Source organism: Phymastichus coffea, unplaced genomic scaffold (assembly GCF_024137745.1).
Source record: "Phymastichus coffea isolate CEN01 unplaced genomic scaffold, Cenicafe_Pcof_1.1 PCOF00117, whole genome shotgun sequence".
Lineage (NCBI taxonomy): Eukaryota > Metazoa > Arthropoda > Insecta > Hymenoptera > Eulophidae > Phymastichus > Phymastichus coffea.
The window spans coordinates 103,259-121,541 of NW_026706928.1; the positions used below are offsets into that span (position 1 = coordinate 103,259).

The 18,283-nt window shown below is 36.2% G+C and overlaps 6 protein-coding genes across 7 annotated transcripts; 1 reads left to right on the forward strand and 5 right to left on the reverse strand.

The window, feature by feature from the left end:
* Positions 1-10: 10 nt before the first annotated feature.
* LOC131670892 (GPI mannosyltransferase 4) lies at positions 11-2,633 on the reverse strand. Of its 2 annotated transcripts, XM_058946871.1 has the most exons (6): positions 2,450-2,633; positions 2,304-2,362; positions 2,105-2,211; positions 1,643-2,043; positions 1,033-1,571; positions 11-965 (listed from the first exon to the last, which is right to left on the reverse strand). In XM_058946871.1, exons 1-6 carry the CDS (start codon positions 2,456-2,458, stop codon positions 77-79), a joined length of 2,004 nt encoding a protein of 667 aa, XP_058802854.1. In that variant the 5' UTR covers positions 2,459-2,633; the 3' UTR covers positions 11-76. The 2 variants fall into 2 exon arrangements, with proteins under 2 accessions (XP_058802854.1, XP_058802852.1); XM_058946869.1 differs by having other exon boundaries at positions 2,105-2,362.
* A 72-nt stretch (positions 2,634-2,705) lies between these two features.
* On the forward strand, positions 2,706-4,480 carry LOC131670890 (toll-interacting protein-like). Its single transcript, XM_058946867.1, has 7 exons — positions 2,706-2,763; positions 2,830-3,005; positions 3,249-3,407; positions 3,480-3,613; positions 3,682-3,886; positions 3,960-4,145; positions 4,231-4,480. Exons 2-7 carry the CDS (start codon positions 2,958-2,960, stop codon positions 4,339-4,341), a joined length of 843 nt encoding a protein of 280 aa, XP_058802850.1. The 5' UTR covers positions 2,706-2,763; positions 2,830-2,957; the 3' UTR covers positions 4,342-4,480.
* Positions 4,481-4,539: 59 nt separating this feature from the next.
* Positions 4,540-6,521, reverse strand: LOC131670888 (peroxisomal membrane protein PEX16). Its single transcript, XM_058946866.1, has 5 exons — positions 6,214-6,521; positions 5,893-6,139; positions 5,535-5,832; positions 5,359-5,462; positions 4,540-5,288 (listed from the first exon to the last, which is right to left on the reverse strand). The coding sequence occupies exons 1-5, from the start codon at positions 6,344-6,346 to the stop codon at positions 5,042-5,044; spliced, it is 1,029 nt and encodes a 342-aa protein (XP_058802849.1). The 5' UTR covers positions 6,347-6,521; the 3' UTR covers positions 4,540-5,041.
* Positions 6,522-7,334: 813 nt separating this feature from the next.
* LOC131670882 (uncharacterized) lies at positions 7,335-10,737 on the reverse strand. The gene is made up of 10 exons (XM_058946858.1): positions 10,610-10,737; positions 10,263-10,546; positions 9,991-10,201; positions 9,642-9,919; positions 9,461-9,584; positions 9,160-9,374; positions 8,750-8,942; positions 8,465-8,686; positions 8,187-8,405; positions 7,335-8,105 (listed from the first exon to the last, which is right to left on the reverse strand). Exons 1-10 carry the CDS (start codon positions 10,677-10,679, stop codon positions 7,960-7,962), a joined length of 1,962 nt encoding a protein of 653 aa, XP_058802841.1. The 5' UTR covers positions 10,680-10,737; the 3' UTR covers positions 7,335-7,959.
* A 266-nt stretch (positions 10,738-11,003) lies between these two features.
* On the reverse strand, positions 11,004-13,784 carry LOC131670857 (uncharacterized). Its single transcript, XM_058946832.1, has 10 exons — positions 13,635-13,784; positions 13,276-13,559; positions 12,995-13,205; positions 12,647-12,924; positions 12,458-12,581; positions 12,175-12,386; positions 11,908-12,100; positions 11,554-11,781; positions 11,272-11,499; positions 11,004-11,211 (listed from the first exon to the last, which is right to left on the reverse strand). The coding sequence occupies exons 1-10, from the start codon at positions 13,678-13,680 to the stop codon at positions 11,069-11,071; spliced, it is 1,947 nt and encodes a 648-aa protein (XP_058802815.1). The 5' UTR covers positions 13,681-13,784; the 3' UTR covers positions 11,004-11,068.
* A 1,628-nt stretch (positions 13,785-15,412) lies between these two features.
* On the reverse strand, positions 15,413-18,125 carry LOC131670893 (uncharacterized). Its single transcript, XM_058946872.1, has 9 exons — positions 17,982-18,125; positions 17,700-17,910; positions 17,352-17,629; positions 17,152-17,275; positions 16,808-17,031; positions 16,550-16,742; positions 16,259-16,480; positions 15,974-16,192; positions 15,413-15,906 (listed from the first exon to the last, which is right to left on the reverse strand). The coding sequence occupies exons 1-9, from the start codon at positions 18,108-18,110 to the stop codon at positions 15,746-15,748; spliced, it is 1,761 nt and encodes a 586-aa protein (XP_058802855.1). The 5' UTR covers positions 18,111-18,125; the 3' UTR covers positions 15,413-15,745.
* Positions 18,126-18,283: the final 158 nt, after the last annotated feature.

An 18,283-nucleotide genomic window follows, 5' to 3' on the forward strand; every position in this document is an offset into this window, starting at 1 on the left:
TGACATACACTTTTTTTGAATTTTGTTTTTGAATTTTATTTGCACAGTATAAATCAAATAATATTTATAATGAGTATCACAATCGTTTTTTGCTCACTGGTTCAATTCTCAATAATACTAAAGAAAATTGCCTGAAAAAGTTTATAACGTTGTCCATTGGACTTTTGACGAATTTTAAAACACACTGTGGTAATCCTACGATCGAACAATTTGCTATAAAATGTAACTCCGGCGGTTTTTCCAATGAAAAATGTGGATAGAATGATTTGATGAATTTAGTATTAAAAAACTGAGTTTCGTTATTCAACGTATAATGTAAAAATTCGTTGTATAAACTATAAGGTAATGCATAGTATAGTCTGGAGGGAATTTTTTCAAATTGATGATATCTTTCGCGATCGTAAACATCCAGTGCAATTTTATTATGTACAAACTCCATACCTTCAGAACCAAATTCATTCATGTAAAAGTCTTTCACTAGTTTATACTTGTGGCCAGAATTACTGATATACGTTCTCTTTGTGTTTCTTAGATGAAGTAGACCAGTAGGCAATGGATAAGAATACGAAATGTATAAATGAATATGTGTGAGATCAGGCTTTGATTTTAATTCTTTGAATAAATAAGACGATAATGGTAAAATGCCTCCTTGATGTATAAATCCATAAAATATTGCTAAGATTATATTGCTTATATACCAGATTTTCTTGTAATTAATATAATCCTTTTTTTGAGGAGTCACAGATGCTGACTTCTTTCTATCAGGAATGTTAATCACGTCAATATCAGGACTCTTGATGCAATGAGCAAATAAGAAAACCAGTGGTAAGAATACTGGGATTATAAATCTAGGTTCCTGATGTGGAAAAATTGATAATAGAGCAATTGGGACAATGAAAGATGCTATCATCAAGCTATCAATACTTTGAATCCTTGGCAACTCTAACCATTTGCCTTTCATTCCACTAAAAATAAGGAAAAATAAATAAAATCTTGTAAAGTATTGAAATTATAGATATCTTTTATTGTTACCTGTTCACCATTTTTGCAAATTCATAAATCCCAAATATGCCTAAAACATTAAATAGTAGTGGTACATTCACAAGAATGTGCAAAAACCGCGGATGAAGTCCGTGTTGTTTAAGATTGTCTGTGAGTGTATTGTATTTCAAAAAATTGAATGGTGTGACAACAAAACTGTTGATTGTAATTTCCAATTTTCCAACTTCTTCACTAGTGAGATATCCAAAGTAAAAACTATCATAGATGGTGAGAAAGAGAATTATTGGAACAGCACACAAAACCAACATAAAAATTCTAATGTGAAAATCCAAGAATCCAACACTTTTTGATCCAAGACCCCTTTGCAACCAGAAAAATATTGGAGGTAAGGCAAATGCTATAAAAGTAGGCCTGTTGAAAATGCCAACAACGGCGAGAGCTGCTAGATGGAGACAGTCATTCAATGAATGACTAGGCAATAATACTCTGAGTTTATGAATTCTAGTGCGTTCTACTCCATTTTTGGCTTTATAATATTTTTCTGCTAAATAATCACTTTGCAAAACCACCTGTAAACATTTTTTCATTATATTACTGAAATAAGTACTTTACCATTGGAACTTCATATCTGGATACTTACTTTACTAGAAAATTCAATACACCTTGAAACATAATAAATTAACATAGAACTCAATATCATTTCAATAGAATTGGAAAATGTCCTTGTGCAGTATGTTAACATAATGTAGGAACTTGCAAAAATATTCATCCTATCTACAAAAGGCTCGTGAAAAATTGTACAGATCTTGAATAAACAATAATCTGATATAAAAGATAGAAGAGTCATCACAATTCTTGGAAAGAGCACCAAGAAGTAAGGACTTTTCAATGAAATTCCAAAGAAATATTCAACCTTCGGATCTAAACATTCAAGAAGTAAATAAGGGAGTCTGACACATAACTGAGGAAAGATTGAACTTCTTATTGGAAAAGTTACATTGTACTCCCATGGTTTATAGACATCAATATCAAAAGAGTCACCTAAAAATTAATTTTATTATTATAAATGGCTCTTGATTCAATAAAAAATTTTTACGCTTACCTGCAGCTACTTCGATATATTGAAAAAATTCATCTGGATGAATATAACCAGTTTGAGGAAAAAAATTAAATAACAGTCTTAACAGCGCGAAAAACCAGTATAAACTTCTTTTGGAGCAGAAATGCAAGAATTTTTTGTTACTACTTTTATGGCAACAATACATGGAGCCTCGTTGCATTTTTTATATAACGAATTTTACCTTTTATCATACAAAAGACATCTGAATATTTCTCTATAGATAAATGCGAGCCTTCCTATCTGCAAATAATTAAATAGGATTCAATTTAAGATAAGACATGAATGTATTTAAAAAGAATTAGTAGAATTTATAAAATTTAGCCTTACTTCTGTCATCTTTTGAGCTTTTCATCGTTTGTAACAATGAGACTATCGTTCTCCATATCAAAACAAATGCAGATTAATTTATAGATATAACTTAACCATAAATATCGACTTGTTATAATTTTTAATCTTTTATTTTTCACATTATTATAACACACGCAGCATTGCGGCAGTACTTCTCCCCACTTTTCCGCCCCATCACACACATGTACACTCATACGTGGCTTCTGCTAGTTTGATAAAACAACACAACACTGCACCGCTTCAGAGATTCGTCAGTGGTGTCACAGCAGCTGACGCGCAGGAAAGAGAGAGAAGTATATACCTGAAGTACATGAAGACGCGGTAAATAATTCTAAAATAATTTCTTTCTCTCGGCTTAGCGATAATACATTTTTCGAGAGGCTTTCGTCGTTGTTCTTCGGAATAACTTGATGAAAATTAATCGGCCTCAACGACGTTGGTTTTGCGTCGCTCAATTTGACACTCCTCAAAATACCAGTTATTGAATATGGAAACCGCAAAAAATCTTGAGCAGTGTGACGAATGGAGGAAACGAGTGAGTCAACTTAGAATCTGTCGTTTTTGTTTTTTTTACTAAGTACGATATAACGTTTAGTAATAAAGCTGTTGCGTCAACTTTGGTAATGATATGTTAGGTTATGCGATTGTAAACTAAAGCTTTCCTGAAAGCTTTCGTGTTTGATGCATGTAAGCATGGGTGAATCTGTGATTTGAAAAATTGTTTGTTTAGCGTTTAAGAAACGTTGATCTTACGCTAACAACACAAATGAGTTTGCAGGCTTTCCTTGGTCCTTTGCCAGCCAATTTTCTCAGGATAGAGGAACCAGTTTCTGGTAATCAGCAAGTGGAAGCTGATCGACAAGCTGCTTTTGCCCTGCAACAAATGCAAAATCAGACTATGTCTGTGATGGGTAGACTCACTATCACTGTTGTACAAGTAAATTTTTCATCTGAATTATTGATGAAAGTTTTCTTTTAATTTAAGTATGATTTTTATGTTTGATTGTAGGCCAAACTTGTTAAAAATTATGGTTTTACGGGTATAGATCCATATGTCAGATTAAGAGTAGGTCACACAATTTATGAAACTCACACAGACAGGAAAGGTGGCAAAAATCCACATTGGAATAAAGTTATTCAAGTGTAAGTATAATTTTAACTATGACACAGCTGTGTATAATTTTTTACTCATATTTTATATTTTCATACAGTTTCCTGCCTCCTGGAGTAAATAAAATATATGTAGAGATATATGATGAATGTTCTTTTACAATGGATGAGTTGATTGCTTGGGGCCACGTAGATATTCCACCTCAAGTTATTGAGAAAGGAACAACTTATGAAGATTGGTACTTACTTAGTGGAAAGCAAGGAGACAATCAAGAGGGCTCTATTAATTTAGTATTAAGTTATACAGTGAGTACATTTATAAATTTTGCAATTTTATATAGTTTGACAATGACTGATCTAATATGTTGATTTCTTACAGACAAGAATTCCAAGGGCATACATGGAAATGCCACCACCTGTAATGATGGTACCATCAACAAATATGGCAGGAAATTTTGCACCTTTTGCACCAGTCAATGTGTACACAGCACCTCCTATAGCTAATCCAGCTCCTCCTGCTGTACCTGCAAGTTCATTACCAAATGCAGAAGAAGAGTTAAAACAGGTAATTTAATTATTTTCCATTCAGAATTGAGATTAATGTTTGTTGATGAAATTGATTATGTAAAAATAATTCTTATTTTTTATAGATTTCTGAAATGTTTCCAAATATTGATAAAGAAGTGATCAAGTCAGTATATGATGCGAACATTGGTAAAAAAGATACAACTATTAATTCACTTCTTCAAATGGTTGAATAAGAATCTTTGCCGTCCTATATATAAATATTACCAAATCTCGCTCTTAGCTTTTGAACCGCATTGCCATATTTATAATTCTTTCGCTCAGGAAAGTATTATTTGCAAAAACAAGATGTAATATATTTAAATATTATTATGATACAGTTGATTGTTTATTTTACACCTTGGTGATATATATGTAAAGATAAGGTGTAAGGATAGTTTTTATAAAACAATTTATTCAACAGCCAGAAACGTACATTAAACTACAAAAATGTAAGTAAATAAAGAAATCATTCGTCACAATCACCACTGTCAGGGAATGTCTAAAATTTATCAAAAAGCTTACATTCATTAACTGTTCACCATATATCATCTTACAATATATCTAAAAATATGTCAACCATTATGAACAAGTTTTTAGGAAACTTAGCTCTTTAAAGTCTTTTGAAATCATTTTGGAGAAACTTTGATAACTGAATTCGCGTTTTTTTTAGCAAATACAGTGTCATGGTTTATGATTATACAATAGTGTATTTTGCAACTGCAAAAAATTAAATGATTTTTCAAATTCAACATAGTTTAAACACATAATTTTTATGTAATTGTTTTAAAAATTTGTTTTGAAAAGACAGATTTTTCAAGCAGGGTATAAATTAACTATTAAAATCCGATTACTAAATCTTTTTCATCAAATAAATGATTATTCTTTGATGTGTTTTCAACTGGACCACATGTAGAAATATGTGTTCTGCCAGTGAGGTAAATATCTGGCGATAGGCTCAGCAATTAATCTTGCAAGAGGAATGGTTTTGGAAATGGTATCAAGTAGGGAATAAATTCTCATACGACTGCAATTGTCATAGAAGGGTGACCTAAGAATATACAAAAGCAGTCCTATCCTTCTTTTCCACAACTCTTCATGTTCTTCTCTAGTTAAATCAGTTTCATTATTGAAAATTTTTAAACTGAAAAATATGCATTTATATTAAAAATGTTGTTTAAACAGAGCAATTTTTTATTATCTCAATGTGTTACCTTGCCAAGTCAATAATAAAAGATAAGAGCCAAGGATTCCAATTCTTTGGCCCACTAATAGACAAACATCCAAGATGCAATATTGGCTTTATAATATACATAGTCTGAAAGTAAAACAATCATTTTTACCAAAATGTTTTATACACTTAAATCCTTTAATGAATAAATGGTTTTACCTCTGCTATAAGCAAAGACTTTTTCAAGGTTTCAATGGTATTCTGATTACCAATTTCCTCTGATTCCATAGAAGATGAAGCAGGTGTTGTCCAGGTTCTTGTTTGTGAAGCACTACTCCTTACAGTTCTCACAACTTTACCAGAGCGTTTGAGAGAGAATGTTTCTTGTGGTCTCTGTAAATCATCACCATTGTTCTTTTCTTTTTCAAGAAGTTTTTCTCTATTAAGTGGTGGCATAGCTGGTGATTGCGTAATGCGCTCTTTGTATCGGTACACAAGGAACAATCGCATTGCAACCCTGTCATAAAATATTAATTTAAACAAAATTTCTTTTGTTGGGAATCATTGTGATACTCACTTGAGCAATTGAATCAAAGAGATGATGAACCATCTTCCAGCTTCCCCCCAAACTTTCTTTGCAGAAACTTCAAATAAAGCCTCGGTGTAATCAATCACAGTCAACCAAATCTTAATTTTAGACTGTATCGATGGTAAATTTGTCTCAATATTTCTATTGCTCTTAATTATCTGATCATTAAACAACACCATAAGATTTGGTAGTGAGTAAACAAACTCGGATGCTAAGGTTGAGCTGTTCAATCTCCCTATATACAAAAACAAAACGCATTGTCCAACAATCAAACAGCAGTACACTTGGACTCGGAAACGCGCTACTTACCTGCACTGAAAAACGACACATATTTGATAGCACTCTCAATATCGGTAACGAGATTTGGATTATTGGCAATCCATCGTTTATATCTCTCGAACAATTGCAAAACCGCGAGCTTCATGTTTGCTGGACTAGCCATGTTACTTTACTGTCTTTCTTTCCTTCTTCCGGGATAGTTTAATGCCGGTCAGATTTCAACATGGCTCGAAATTGCACTCACTGTCGTATTTATTCTTTTTTTTAGGCTTGGACACGTTAAATAATTGTTTTTGTGAAGTAAGCGGGACGTAAGCATAAATAACAAGCGTCACAGACAAGTGTTGCCACAAATGGGTTGGAAAGTTGGGATAACCTTCAAATGTTGGCTACAGTGATAAGTTTAAATAAGCGATGGTTGGTAGTGGTGACTATTTCAATTTATTTTTGCTGCGCTTTTCTTTTTCCTATTGCGAGATGGCTAAGCTTTTCTCGTTTTCAAAGCGGTATTTTGACCAAAGCATTATTATTTTTCATGCGTTCTGTATTTGAAATAACAATCAAACTCGCTTTTCTCGGTAAACGATGCGGAGGATAAAAGTTGATCGAGACAATTGACTATTTTATCTATAACGTAGAATCCACTGTCAACTTACGTCAACGTCTCTGCTTTGAAAATCATCGCCGTTCTCACGTTGCTGTCCCGATTATAAAGTGACAGTGGAATGATTGCACTGTCCTATAAGCAGTATAATAAAGCAAATAATAACTTCGATTCTAGAAAGTATTCCACTTCAATTATTCGCAAAGAATATCACGATAGAACATAGCCAGCGCTAACGGTGTCATATAAAAATGATTTCACTCATTAATAAATCAACTGACGGTAATTCCAGTCACGCTTAACGACGCGCAAAGAAATTCCATATTGTGTTTGCGAGCGTTAAATGCAATATAGGGAACTGCTGCTTTTAGAAGTAGAACGTGTGAAATCTCATTATACTGCGAACTGTTATATGCATTCTAGGTTATAAGTTCTGTGGGGAGTAGCGCTTTACAAACAAGACCAGAGACAATATAATTCGTACGTGTAAATAAAATTGGATTCTTTTGGAGTGTAGTTAACTATCCCATTATATTAGCAAATTATAAGAACTCACTTCATATACGTTCATATACATCAAAAAGCGGATTAATCGTTAACGTAATGAAAGCTATTTTCTAACAAATTATGTTATGCCCATTTCGCAGCACGGATTTCAAAAAAAAGATAAATAAATTGTTGTCCATTTTATAATACTAGATTTACTTATAATGATATTGATCATCGAAAGATTGCTATTTCCGTTTCTTCAAATGGATGCATTTATTTCAAGATACAAAGATTGAAATTGTCATTGCAAAGCTAACACATGTTTAACATTTAATTTTACATTTAAAGATAAACTAATTATTTCGAATAATTAAATATGTATGACAAGTCTATTCAGCGATCTCTCGAGCCTGCCCTTATAGCTCTTATTCTATACTTTTTACCCTATAAACTAGGAACAATATTTTTGTATATGTTTATTCAGTGAATTTATATAAAAAGCACGTCTCATATAATCATAATATTTAGATGAAGATCCTTTTAAGAGATTCCAATGAATGTTGCTTACGTTAACAAGCTAATGATTTTTAAGGGCCATTTAGAGATTTTTTCAAGCTTCGTCTTGAAAATAATTTGTTAGTAACGTGATTTCTTGCATCTACGTTCACGCATAAGTATAGCCTTTAATTAAATTTTTCTGGTGTAAACGGGCCACAAGTCGGAAAACCATCTGGTTTTTTCGGGAAATCTTCATGTTCGCCGACTTTGAAAACAAACGACATTCCATTATTGCTGTGCGGTTCGAAGTGACAGTGGAAGTACCAATATCCTAGAATGACAGGAATGCATTTCCTTATCTATTCGCAAGTATTTGATAAAAGTAACAGATAATTTATGCATCTTAACAAACCTGGGTTATTCGCCAGAAATCGTACAATTGAATATCCACCACTCGGCACCTTCATTGTATCTTTGATCGGAGCATGATTGAGATTCCTTTGGATTTTTCCCTGTTTATCTAATCTCTTGAATTGAGCAACGGTCATTGTCTCGTTTAAACTGACCGAAGCTACCACGCGGAAGAAATGCCCGTGTAGGTGCATAGGATGATCAATTCGAGCTGCTAAACCTGCATCAAAAATATGCGTATTTTGTTAGAATGCGTCCACCACGGATAAACGTGTATACCTTGGTCAATCATAACCAGTTCGACCACTTCGTTGAGTTTCAGATTGATCACATGGGTGCAGGCGCAATAATCCACCGTGCAATTAGCTCCCGAAGGAATGTACGAAGAATTGCAAAGCATATCCGGCGTTATCGACTCGTATTGAGACAATAACGGGAATGGCGGGAATTTCATAGTGATGTGGTTCAATTGTAACGAGATCAATCGCCTATCAGCCGCCACTGCAAAGGAAAAGATCGCGATGTAAATTTACGATTCATACGCGAGGGCTGGTCAACGTATACCTTCGTTGTAGCCATAGAGATTTCTACGATGGTAATCGTAATTGTCAATAGCCATCGTATCGAGATTTATGAATATTTGACGATCAACTTCTGCTTTTAAGCACAAGTCATCTTTGTCGACAGCTACAAGATTTGGGATGCTAATGAAAATTCTCGGATCCGATTCCGTACCTCGGTCAATGGGATTCAACACCTAAAATGATGTATTGCTTTTATCGCGAAATATCCATAAATTAGTAATTTCTACTCCACGTGTAATTTTCGCTGCAATCTCATTTCGCTAATACGTGCTTCGTTTACTATGCGAAATCACGTCGTTAAATCTCGCATTAATTGTTCCGAGTGCGCGCAACACGTGACGAGGAAAGTCATCGTAACGCGCTTCGTCGTATGAAACTGTATATACACACCCGCGTTGTATTAGTAGCGATCGGATATTGATAGCCGACTGGTTCCTTTGGATCGTTTACGGTGACATTCGCGTAATTTAGTATTGCAATCTGGTTGGCATTGGCAGTCGCACAGCGGCTCAAACCGCGAACTCGAATCCAGTAATTCGCAGGTGTCTGGGTTGCGTTTAGAATGAAATCGACTCTCTCTCCCGACCAGAATGTCACGACGTCAACTTCAATGAACAGTCAACAAATACATATGATTTGAAAGAAACACATACGTTTCGCCCGACTTAGTGTCGTTGTTTAATTCTTATACCTTCTACTGGTTTTATATATCTGCTGTCCAATGCGATAACAAGTAGAGTATGATTATCTATCGACATCTCCATAGGGCAATTCTCCGAGCCGGCATTTATCGTTCTGATACGATATTTTTTACCCTAAAAAATGTTATTCACGGATTATACCTGTCTCTTGAGCGTAACGACGGCACTTACCGATTCGACTTGAATAATTGCTGTAGGCATGTCAATAGCGGTTCCATTGGCGTCAGTAAAATTCACGTATCGCCCATAACCATTTATCAGAATTGTTTCGGTTATCGCATTAAACCTATCGTAATTATCATGTATTTCATCTTCGTCGGCAGGTCGATCTTTCCAATCGTTAATGACCAAACGGTGAATGTCGTAGTCGTATTGATCAACGTAAACGTCTTGACTGTGAACGTCATTGATGACCATGGGTCCGAAAAAACCATCGCTTCGTTGAGAACCTTAGAGAATTCAAAGTTGGTGCGAAAATTCGAATTACCCTTTCTTGTACGAAGAAGTTATTGAATCTTACCAGTGTGCGAGTGCCAGAAGAAAGTGCCGGTGGTCGTAGCGTTGAAGTAGTATTGATATCTGTTACCGGGTGAAATCGGACACTGAGTGACGAAGGGCACTCCATCGGAATAGGGTGTTCCCATTTGTTTGAATCCGTGCCAGTGAATGGTGAAGCTTTCGGTTGCCATTCGGTTTCTCACCTCGACTACCACCCAATCGTTTTGACACACCTATCGTAATATACCAGCGCGTCACGTCAGTTATCGCAGTTGCGACGTTACATTACTGTACCTCGATCAGTGGTCCAGGCAATTGACGATCTGCCACGTAAACTGGTTTCTGGACCCCATCGGTGGGAATGCAGTGAGGTCTGAAGCAGTCGGTTATGTTGAATGGGCAGTTGTAGCACGCTTTGCTCATTGAGCTGAATTTTTCAATGACGAACACGTATTTGCACACTTTTGGAGCCTCGCCGTCCATACACTTGCGTCGACATGGATGCAGCGACCAGTTTATTCGGTCCGCCTCTTTGCCGAAGAATTCTTCATCGTCGACATTTAAAATTGCTCCTTCGCCTAGATCAGGTATCAGCAATTTCTTGTTATATGTTATTGTTCATGGATTTTTTTTTCACTTACTTTGTATGAAAAGAATTAATGTTAGAACAATTGACGTCGGATGAACTGTTGCCAGAGCCTTTAAATTCATTATATTGGATGAGACTGTATGATCAGACAAGCATATGATGATTGACTGATGGATTGGACTTTCAGACCAACAACTTGGTATTTATAAGCTTTGTTGATGAATTATTCATTTGTTCCTTTGTTACTATTCATTTTTATATTGTATTTTTTAGAGTACAGCGATTATTCAAAAGAGGAAGAATAAATAATCACTGTTGAGTGTTTAGTGCAAAAAGCATTTATATTGTTTTAGAAGGAAAAAAAAGATAAATTACGAAAAAACTTCATGAAATGTCATAAATTGATTAAACAAATTTATTTTAATTAATAAAATTAACAATCTCGATGCAACACTTGGCACTTGCTTAAGAAAAAGAAAAGCTTTTTTGCAAAACAATAAATTTAACGTGATTACATCGCCCGCGGAAGATAATTTCCACATCGCGGAAACTTGTACGGTACTTTTGGAAATTCTTCGTGCTCGCCAACTTTGAAAATCAGTGCCATGCCAATATTACTGTGTTGCTCAAAGTGGCAATGGAACAACCAGTATCCTAAACATATTTAAAAAAATTAATTATTATAAATTTCATTAATTAATTCAGGTGTCTTACCAGGATTATCGGCGAAAAGTCTCACGACAGTGTATCCACCCGATGGTGCTTTGATCGTATCTTTAATGGGTGCACGATCAAGTATTCTTTTAATTTTACCTTCTCTGTCCAATTGCTTCACTTGCTCAACCGTCACGTTTCCTTCTAGATTTTCAATGGCAACCACGCGGAAGAAGTGTCCATGTAAATGCATGGGATGAGCTGCTATAAACTCGTTACCTTGAGAATCTAAAACAAAAGTTTTTAAATTAATACCAAATTTGATTTATCTTGCATAATTACCTCCGTTAACAAAAATTAATTCAACAACAGAGTTCAATCGGAGTGATATCACATGAGTGCAAGCACACTGCAAAGTCTCATCCATACAATCCACGCGTTTAGGAGGATTTTCTGCGTTGCAGAAATCGTTCGGTTCTAACATATTCCATTGGGACATTAGAGGAACAGGTGGTAATTTCAAACTTATGTGATTCAATTGAAAAGTTCCCATCCAACGGCTGTACGGAACTGAAATTGAATTACACAAAAATCTTCGTTCGATCCTCGTACTCTCGCCGATGGTTGATTTTGCCTATTCAACTTTATTATTGTAAATGGAGTGGGCAAAACCAATCGTCAACAAAACCAAAATACCTTGATTAAATCCATAAAGATCCTTTCTTGCAAAATCATAATTGTCAATATTGTAAAAATCGAGCTTAATATAAATCTGCTGATCGACATATTTTCTCAATGAATGATCATTAGGATCCATAGACTTCAGATCAGGAAGATACACGTTTTCCTTCGATTTGACTTCCACACCCACGTTGTATGGATTCAGTATCTATTATGTTACGAATGATAAAACTATAATCTTGAATTTATTTTGATAAATTGATCCTCCCGTATCAGACTTACACGTTCTTTATTGTTTTGCGGTAAGTCATAGCCTACTACTCCCATGGGATCTTCGAAAGGTGCCCCATAATATCGAAGTATAGCTACTTGATGAGCCGAGGTATTCGAACAGACTCCGTATCCGCTGACTCTGATCCAGTAGTTATCTGGTCGTTGGTTAGCGTTCAAAATGAAATCTACTCTTTCGCCCGACCATGTAGTGATTGCATCGACTGAAGCGAAATAATTATACTGGAAAGAATAATCGTTTTTAATTAATATGCCAATAATTTGTATATATTACCTTCGACAGGTTCAATATCGTTACTGTCCATACTGATAACAAGTAAGCTATGACTATCAACGGACATCTTCATTGGACAATCTTCAGCACCTGAGTTGATTAATCTAATTCTATACCTAACACCCTAAAATATACAAACGAAGCATTCGCGAAACAAAACAAGTCAAGATAATTTGATGATCCGCTTACTTGCGAAACGTTGAAAACTGCTACGGGGCTGTAGAACATTTTTCCATCAGCACTTTGGAACTGTTGAAACCTTCCTAAACCGTTGATAAGCATAGTAGTCGGAGCAACACTTGCAGTGACATAAAATTGCTCCACAGCGCCGACATCACCTGTTTTGTGCGACCAGTCATGAATCATTATGTAAAGATCGTCGTTATCGTAAAGATTTGCCATTCGATCTTCATTTATCATTTTGTTGACAACTATCGGACCAAAAAGACCATCGGCCCTCTGATATCCTTTATAAAAAGTGTCAATAGTTAGAAATGTAAACTTTCTAAAGCACGACAGTAAAAATCAAACTTATACCTATATGGGAATGATAAAAAAATGTCCCAGGATCGCTAGCTCTGAAAGTATATCGAAAGTCAGTTCCCGGTAAAATCGGGCACTGATTTACGTAGGCAACTCCGTCCATATACGGAGTTCCACGTTGTTTGAAGCCGTGCCAGTGTATCACCGTACTCTCAGACAACATTCGGTTTCTCACGTCTACCACAATGATATCGTTGATGCAAACCTGAACTTATTGAAAATGAGCATACGAGAACGACGTTTCTGCGAAATTGCTTTATCAACGAACAATGTACTTCGATAAGCGGACCAGGCAACTGTCGATTAACGACGTAGAGTGGTTTCTGTTTGCCATCGGTTGGCATACAATGAGGTCTGAAGCAGTCGGTGACGTTGAACGGACAATTGTGACAAGCTTTACTCATGGAGCTGAATTCTTCAATGACGAGGGTGTAGAAGCAATGTCGCGGCACATCATTGTAACTGCAAATACGCCGACACGGATGATTTGGCCAGTTGTATCTGTCTGCCATTTCACCAAAAAACTCCTCATCGTCCAAATTGATGACTCCCCCGGTCACTGTTTATTAATACCACGGTGTATTTTAATTATTCACAAAGTTAGATTACATACTATTTACGATAATATACATACGATCGAATGTAACAAGGAGAATGATAACGTAGATTTGGTATTTCATTCCGCTTGTAATTCGCTGTAGGAAAATTCATTGAGGTAATTTGAGGTCTGAATAAAGTTTTTAGTGTTTGCTAGAATTTTCCTGATGTCCGATATCTTAATTCACTTTATCGAGCAAAACTTGCACTTCCTAGTATTCTTTTCAACTATTAGTGTAATCCATTTGTAACAGCTATTACCACACGTAATTTTGCTTCTGCAAAGCGCACTATGCGTAGAAAAGTATACGTTACGTGCACTTTCATTGTAATGTTTTGAAAGTAAATGTTAATTACTACAGCACGTCACGATCGAATTTTTGCTATTTGGTGAAAATTAAAATTACTAAATTAAAATTGCCACTAAAAACTTCTATTAAGTCGTTAGAATGTTAGATCACTTTTTAAATAGCTGTACGTACTAACGATTGGCAAATTGGGAAAGAAAAAAACAAGTTTAAAAGAAAAATATCGAGACATCTTTATTTGTATATTATAATTTCCATACAGATGAAGAAAATGTTTTCAGAGTTGCCGGAAAATTTGCAGATTATTCATATTGTAAAAAGAACTTATAATCATGTTATAATATTATGTCCAAATCTAAAGACGAAACAATAGAATAAATACCCGTGTAATTACGAGAATAGTTGAAAATGTATATAGTAATTGGTTGTCAGGTATCTGGACCTTATGAGAATGTCTTAACACATTGATAATTTAGTTATATAGTATAGCTCGTTTGTGATAGTACAATTTTATATAATCCTTAACGCCAGTCCATTACGATCAGTCGTTAATTATCATGTAAAAGTTGCCATTATCATACAGCTTTGCCATGCGCTCATATTTATAGGCCTAAAAAGTATTAAAAATAGAACAGGTACATTTGCTTTTCAGTTGGCCTTACCCCAATATGCGAATTATAACAAAACATGCTAGGATCTGTGGCACGAAATGCGTAACGGAATTTTTCTCAGAGTAAAGGGGCACATTATGAAGCACGTTGTACGAAGTCATGCCAGTGTACTGTCGTACGCGTCGAAGAGCATTCAAATTCACAAGTGTACTAAGATTGCATTTTAGCGATTGCAGGCAATCGTCGATCAACGATGTAAATAAGTTTTGGCACTTCGCCGGCTGGTGTGCAGTGTGGCTTGAAGCATAAAACTGCTCGACGACGAAAACATGTGGACAAGGTGGATTGGCGCATTCTCCTCGCTACGATTGCACTGTTAACAGCCGAGGAAGTCTTCATCGCGAAAATTCAGCACAGCTCTGATATCTGATATAATGGAATGCGTAGTTGATAATAGCAGAAAGAGAAGGTATTCGTAATGTAAAAAGTCATTGCATCCATGAAATTGAAAATGAAGTATTAGCGAGAATTTTGGGTTGTAACCTTGGCAAACGTTTATGTAAAAGCATTCTAGTGTAAATTCGAATTAATGTTATCAGGTAGTTATTGTTATTTGTATTGTTTGGATTTCGATAATTAGACGAAAAATTACCTAATATATATTTAACGCATTGGTGTGGTTCTCAGTTATAAATGTTGAAAAAAAACCCATTGAACGATTTATCAATTTTACGGGGATAAGATCTTTCAGAAAATTTTTCTTTGCGACGCGATAGTAGCGATAATTTGTATTCTAACTCACGTTTGTATTTTAAATTTATGTAAAAATTTTATAACAGTTTTTAATACGAATTTTCAGTTTATACAAGCATTTAGTTGTGATTGCCAACGAGAATAATTTGAAAAGTAAAAGTTAAGAGTGCCAATGTCAGTGTTAGCTTCTAAACATTTTAAATCTTTGCAATACATTCTTAAATCCATCAAACAAATGCTCTTCACATCTTGGAATTCGATAAGTGTTAACATTTTCAGACCACACGCTAGAAAAATTCATCGATAATTCATAATAACAAAAATAACCGAGTATATTTTATGATGATGTGTAATGAAAAAACTGACGACGTTTGTTGCGATTATCCTAAAGTATTTAAATTTTACTTTCACGGCATACTCAACCGTGTTACAAAAGTTAAAAATACAACATATGCATATCTATATTAAATGACTATTTATAATTTTTTATTATTTAATAGACAAGAGTTTTTGAAGCTGCCACATTTCGGAAAGCCCTTTGGTTTTTTCGGAAAATCTTTATGCTCGCCGACCTTGACTACCAGAGCCATTCCCACATTGTGATGCTGGTCGAAGTGGCAGTGGAAGAACCAATAGCCTGAAAATAAAAAAAAATATGAACGATGTAATTTACTTCAGTGAACCTTTCTCATTGCTATACTCACCAGGATTGTTAGCGTGAAACCGCACAATTGTGTAACCACCACCAGGGGTTTTCATTGTATCTTTCATCGGAGGATGATTCAATCTTCTTTTGATCTTCCCCTCTTTGTCGAGTTGTTTGACCCGGTCGATCGTCACGACTCCACCCAAATTTTCTTCGGCTACCACGCGAAAGAAGTGACCGTGCAGATGGAAAGGATGGTTCACCGTGAAGCTTTTGCCTGCGAGTCAGAGTGTTTCTCGCGAGATGAAGCTGCTCGTTTTTATGGAATTCGTCGCGCTCTTACCTTGATCGATTAAAACGATCTCGACAACGGAATTCAGTTTCACTTGTATCACATGGGTACAAGCGCACTGTTCAGTTTTGCAATCGAGATTTTTGGGAGTATGCGTGGAATTGCACAGCGAGCCAGGGGCCAGTCGTTGCCATTGCGAGAGCAAAGGAAACTGAGGTAGTTTCAAGCTAATGTGATTCAGTTGTAAGCTTCCAATTCGTCGATCGCTAGGAACTATTATTTTTATCGCTACAGTAAAATCATAAAAGTGCAACAGGAGTAAAGAAAACATTATAACTTTACCTTGATTGTAGCCGTACAAGTGTTTCCGATGGAAATCGTAGTTGTCGATGTTGTGAAAGTCAAAGCTAATGTATACCTGATGATCCACTTTTTCAGACAGCGATACGTCATTGGCATCTAATGACGTCAGGTTAGGGATAGCTATGTTCGTTATTGGCCAACTTTCAGTTCCGGAATTAAAAGGATTCAATACCTAAAATTAACTTCCAATGTTAAGAAGAAACCGTCAGTGCATTACAGCGAGCGAGATGAATATACCCTTGTCGCATTGGTGGATTTTGGTATTTGATAAGCAATGGGGCTCGTTGGTTCGTGCAGCGGAACTTCGTTGTAGTGCAATATGGCAACTTGATAAACGCCGCTGGTCGCATTGTTTCGACACGTGCTGTAACCACGATATCTAATCCAGTAGTTGTCGGGTTTCTGATTGGTTCGCACGATAAAGTCAACTCTTTCGCCTTGCCAAATGGTAATCCAGTCCACTGAAAAGGCAACGCGTTGCTGTACGTCACGTGATGATCCGCGATAAAATGCATTTCGCTCGTATCTCTCTCTCTCACTCTCCATCAGGATTTATATCGTCGATAAACGACTTTCCATACCTTCGGTGGCGACAATATCGTTGCTGTCTAAGCTGATGACGATCATCGTGTGATTATCGATCGACATCTCTATAGGACAATCCTGAGCTCCCGCGTTGATTAATCGTATTCTATATTTTTTATCCTGCAAAGATATTTTCCTCTTTGACAAATAAACGTTCGTCGACGATTTGCCTCAATGCCCGTGGGGTTTTCGTTACCTTATCAACTGGAAAGACAGCGGGAGGCGTGTAAACAGTACTCCCATCGTCGACCTCGAATTGTCGATAATGACCACGTCCATTCACCAATATACTTTTTGGACGTACGTCTGGTTTGTAATGATACATTCTCGTTATTCCAGAATCGCCGGGTAAATGGTTCCAGTCGCTGATAATCATTCGATGCTCATCTTGATCGTAGAGTGCTTTGACCGCTGTTATAAGATCTCGTCTGTTCACTATCATTGGACCGAACATTCCATCGGCTTTTTGAGATCCTACACGGTTACATTTTTATTTTAAATACTTTCGCGCTTTAACGTCTGTCCTTAATAATAATCAACGCACCTATGTGCGAGTGCCAGAAGAAAGTTCCCATGGTCGTAGCTTCGAAGGAATACGTGAAGGATTGTCCTGGCAAAATTGGACATTGAGTTACGTATGGTACACCGTCCATGTACGGCGTATTCTTTTGGTTGAATCCGTGCCAATGTATCGTCGTGCTCTCGGACAGCATTTGATTTCTAACTTCCACGACGACCAAATCGTCTTCGCACACCTATACGGCAAGATCGAACTTTCTTTATAACGATCTCGCGAGTAAATCCGAACTAACGAGTGTATACCCACTTCGACGAGAGGACCAGGAACCTGCCGATTAACGGCGTAAATTCGCTTCTGAACACCATCTGCTGAGACGCAGTGCGGCATAAAGCAGTCGGTTACGTTGAAGGGACAGTCGTGACAGGCTTTGCTCATCGTGCTGAATTGCTCGACGACGAAAACGTAGCGACAGATTTTCGGTTTTTCATTCTTGTGGCACTCTCTGCGGCAGGGATGCTTCGACCAGTCGTACCTATCTGCCGTGTGACCCAAATAGTCCTCATCCTCGGGTGTCAATACGGCTTCTGTTGCTATTTGGTAAAATGAGA

What these genes read in the sequence shown, in the direction of transcription:
- LOC131670892 (XM_058946869.1), bottom strand. Translation starts at nt 2,282, where the DNA reads ATGCAACGAGGCTCCATGTATTGTTGCCATAAAAGTAGTAACAAAAAA. An exon ending in ATATATCGAAGTAGCTGCAG is followed by an intron (nt 2,044 to 2,104) that starts GTAAGCGTAAAA and finishes ATTAATTTTTAG; the next exon opens with GTGACTCTTTTGATATTGAT. An exon ending in GTATTGAATTTTCTAGTAAA is followed by an intron (nt 1,572 to 1,642) that starts GTAAGTATCCAG and finishes AAATGTTTACAG; the next exon opens with GTGGTTTTGCAAAGTGATTA.
- LOC131670890 (XM_058946867.1), top strand. Translation starts at nt 2,958, where the DNA reads ATGGAAACCGCAAAAAATCTTGAGCAGTGTGACGAATGGAGGAAACGA. An exon ending in TCACTATCACTGTTGTACAA is followed by an intron (nt 3,408 to 3,479) that starts GTAAATTTTTCA and finishes GTTTGATTGTAG; the next exon opens with GCCAAACTTGTTAAAAATTA. An exon ending in CAGAAGAAGAGTTAAAACAG is followed by an intron (nt 4,146 to 4,230) that starts GTAATTTAATTA and finishes TATTTTTTATAG; the next exon opens with ATTTCTGAAATGTTTCCAAA.
- LOC131670888 (XM_058946866.1), bottom strand. Translation starts at nt 6,346, where the DNA reads ATGGCTAGTCCAGCAAACATGAAGCTCGCGGTTTTGCAATTGTTCGAG. An exon ending in TGTGTCGTTTTTCAGTGCAG is followed by an intron (nt 6,140 to 6,213) that starts GTAAGTAGCGCG and finishes TTTTGTATATAG; the next exon opens with GGAGATTGAACAGCTCAACC. An exon ending in TTTATTATTGACTTGGCAAG is followed by an intron (nt 5,289 to 5,358) that starts GTAACACATTGA and finishes CATATTTTTCAG; the next exon opens with TTTAAAAATTTTCAATAATG.
- LOC131670882 (XM_058946858.1), bottom strand. Translation starts at nt 10,679, where the DNA reads ATGAATTTAAAGGCTCTGGCAACAGTTCATCCGACGTCAATTGTTCTA. An exon ending in CTTCTGGCACTCGCACACTG is followed by an intron (nt 9,920 to 9,990) that starts GTAAGATTCAAT and finishes GAATTCTCTAAG; the next exon opens with GTTCTCAACGAAGCGATGGT. An exon ending in TCTCTATGGCTACAACGAAG is followed by an intron (nt 8,687 to 8,749) that starts GTATACGTTGAC and finishes TTTCCTTTGCAG; the next exon opens with TGGCGGCTGATAGGCGATTG.
- LOC131670857 (XM_058946832.1), bottom strand. Translation starts at nt 13,680, where the DNA reads ATGAAATACCAAATCTACGTTATCATTCTCCTTGTTACATTCGATC. An exon ending in TTTTTATCATTCCCATATAG is followed by an intron (nt 12,925 to 12,994) that starts GTATAAGTTTGA and finishes CTTTTTATAAAG; the next exon opens with GATATCAGAGGGCCGATGGT. An exon ending in CGATATTGAACCTGTCGAAG is followed by an intron (nt 12,387 to 12,457) that starts GTAATATATACA and finishes ATTTCGCTTCAG; the next exon opens with TCGATGCAATCACTACATGG.
- LOC131670893 (XM_058946872.1), bottom strand. Translation starts at nt 18,110, where the DNA reads ATGAGCAAAGCCTGTCACGACTGTCCCTTCAACGTAACCGACTGCTTT. An exon ending in CTGTCTTTCCAGTTGATAAG is followed by an intron (nt 17,276 to 17,351) that starts GTAACGAAAACC and finishes ATATCTTTGCAG; the next exon opens with GATAAAAAATATAGAATACG. An exon ending in CGATATTGTCGCCACCGAAG is followed by an intron (nt 17,032 to 17,151) that starts GTATGGAAAGTC and finishes TTGCCTTTTCAG; the next exon opens with TGGACTGGATTACCATTTGG.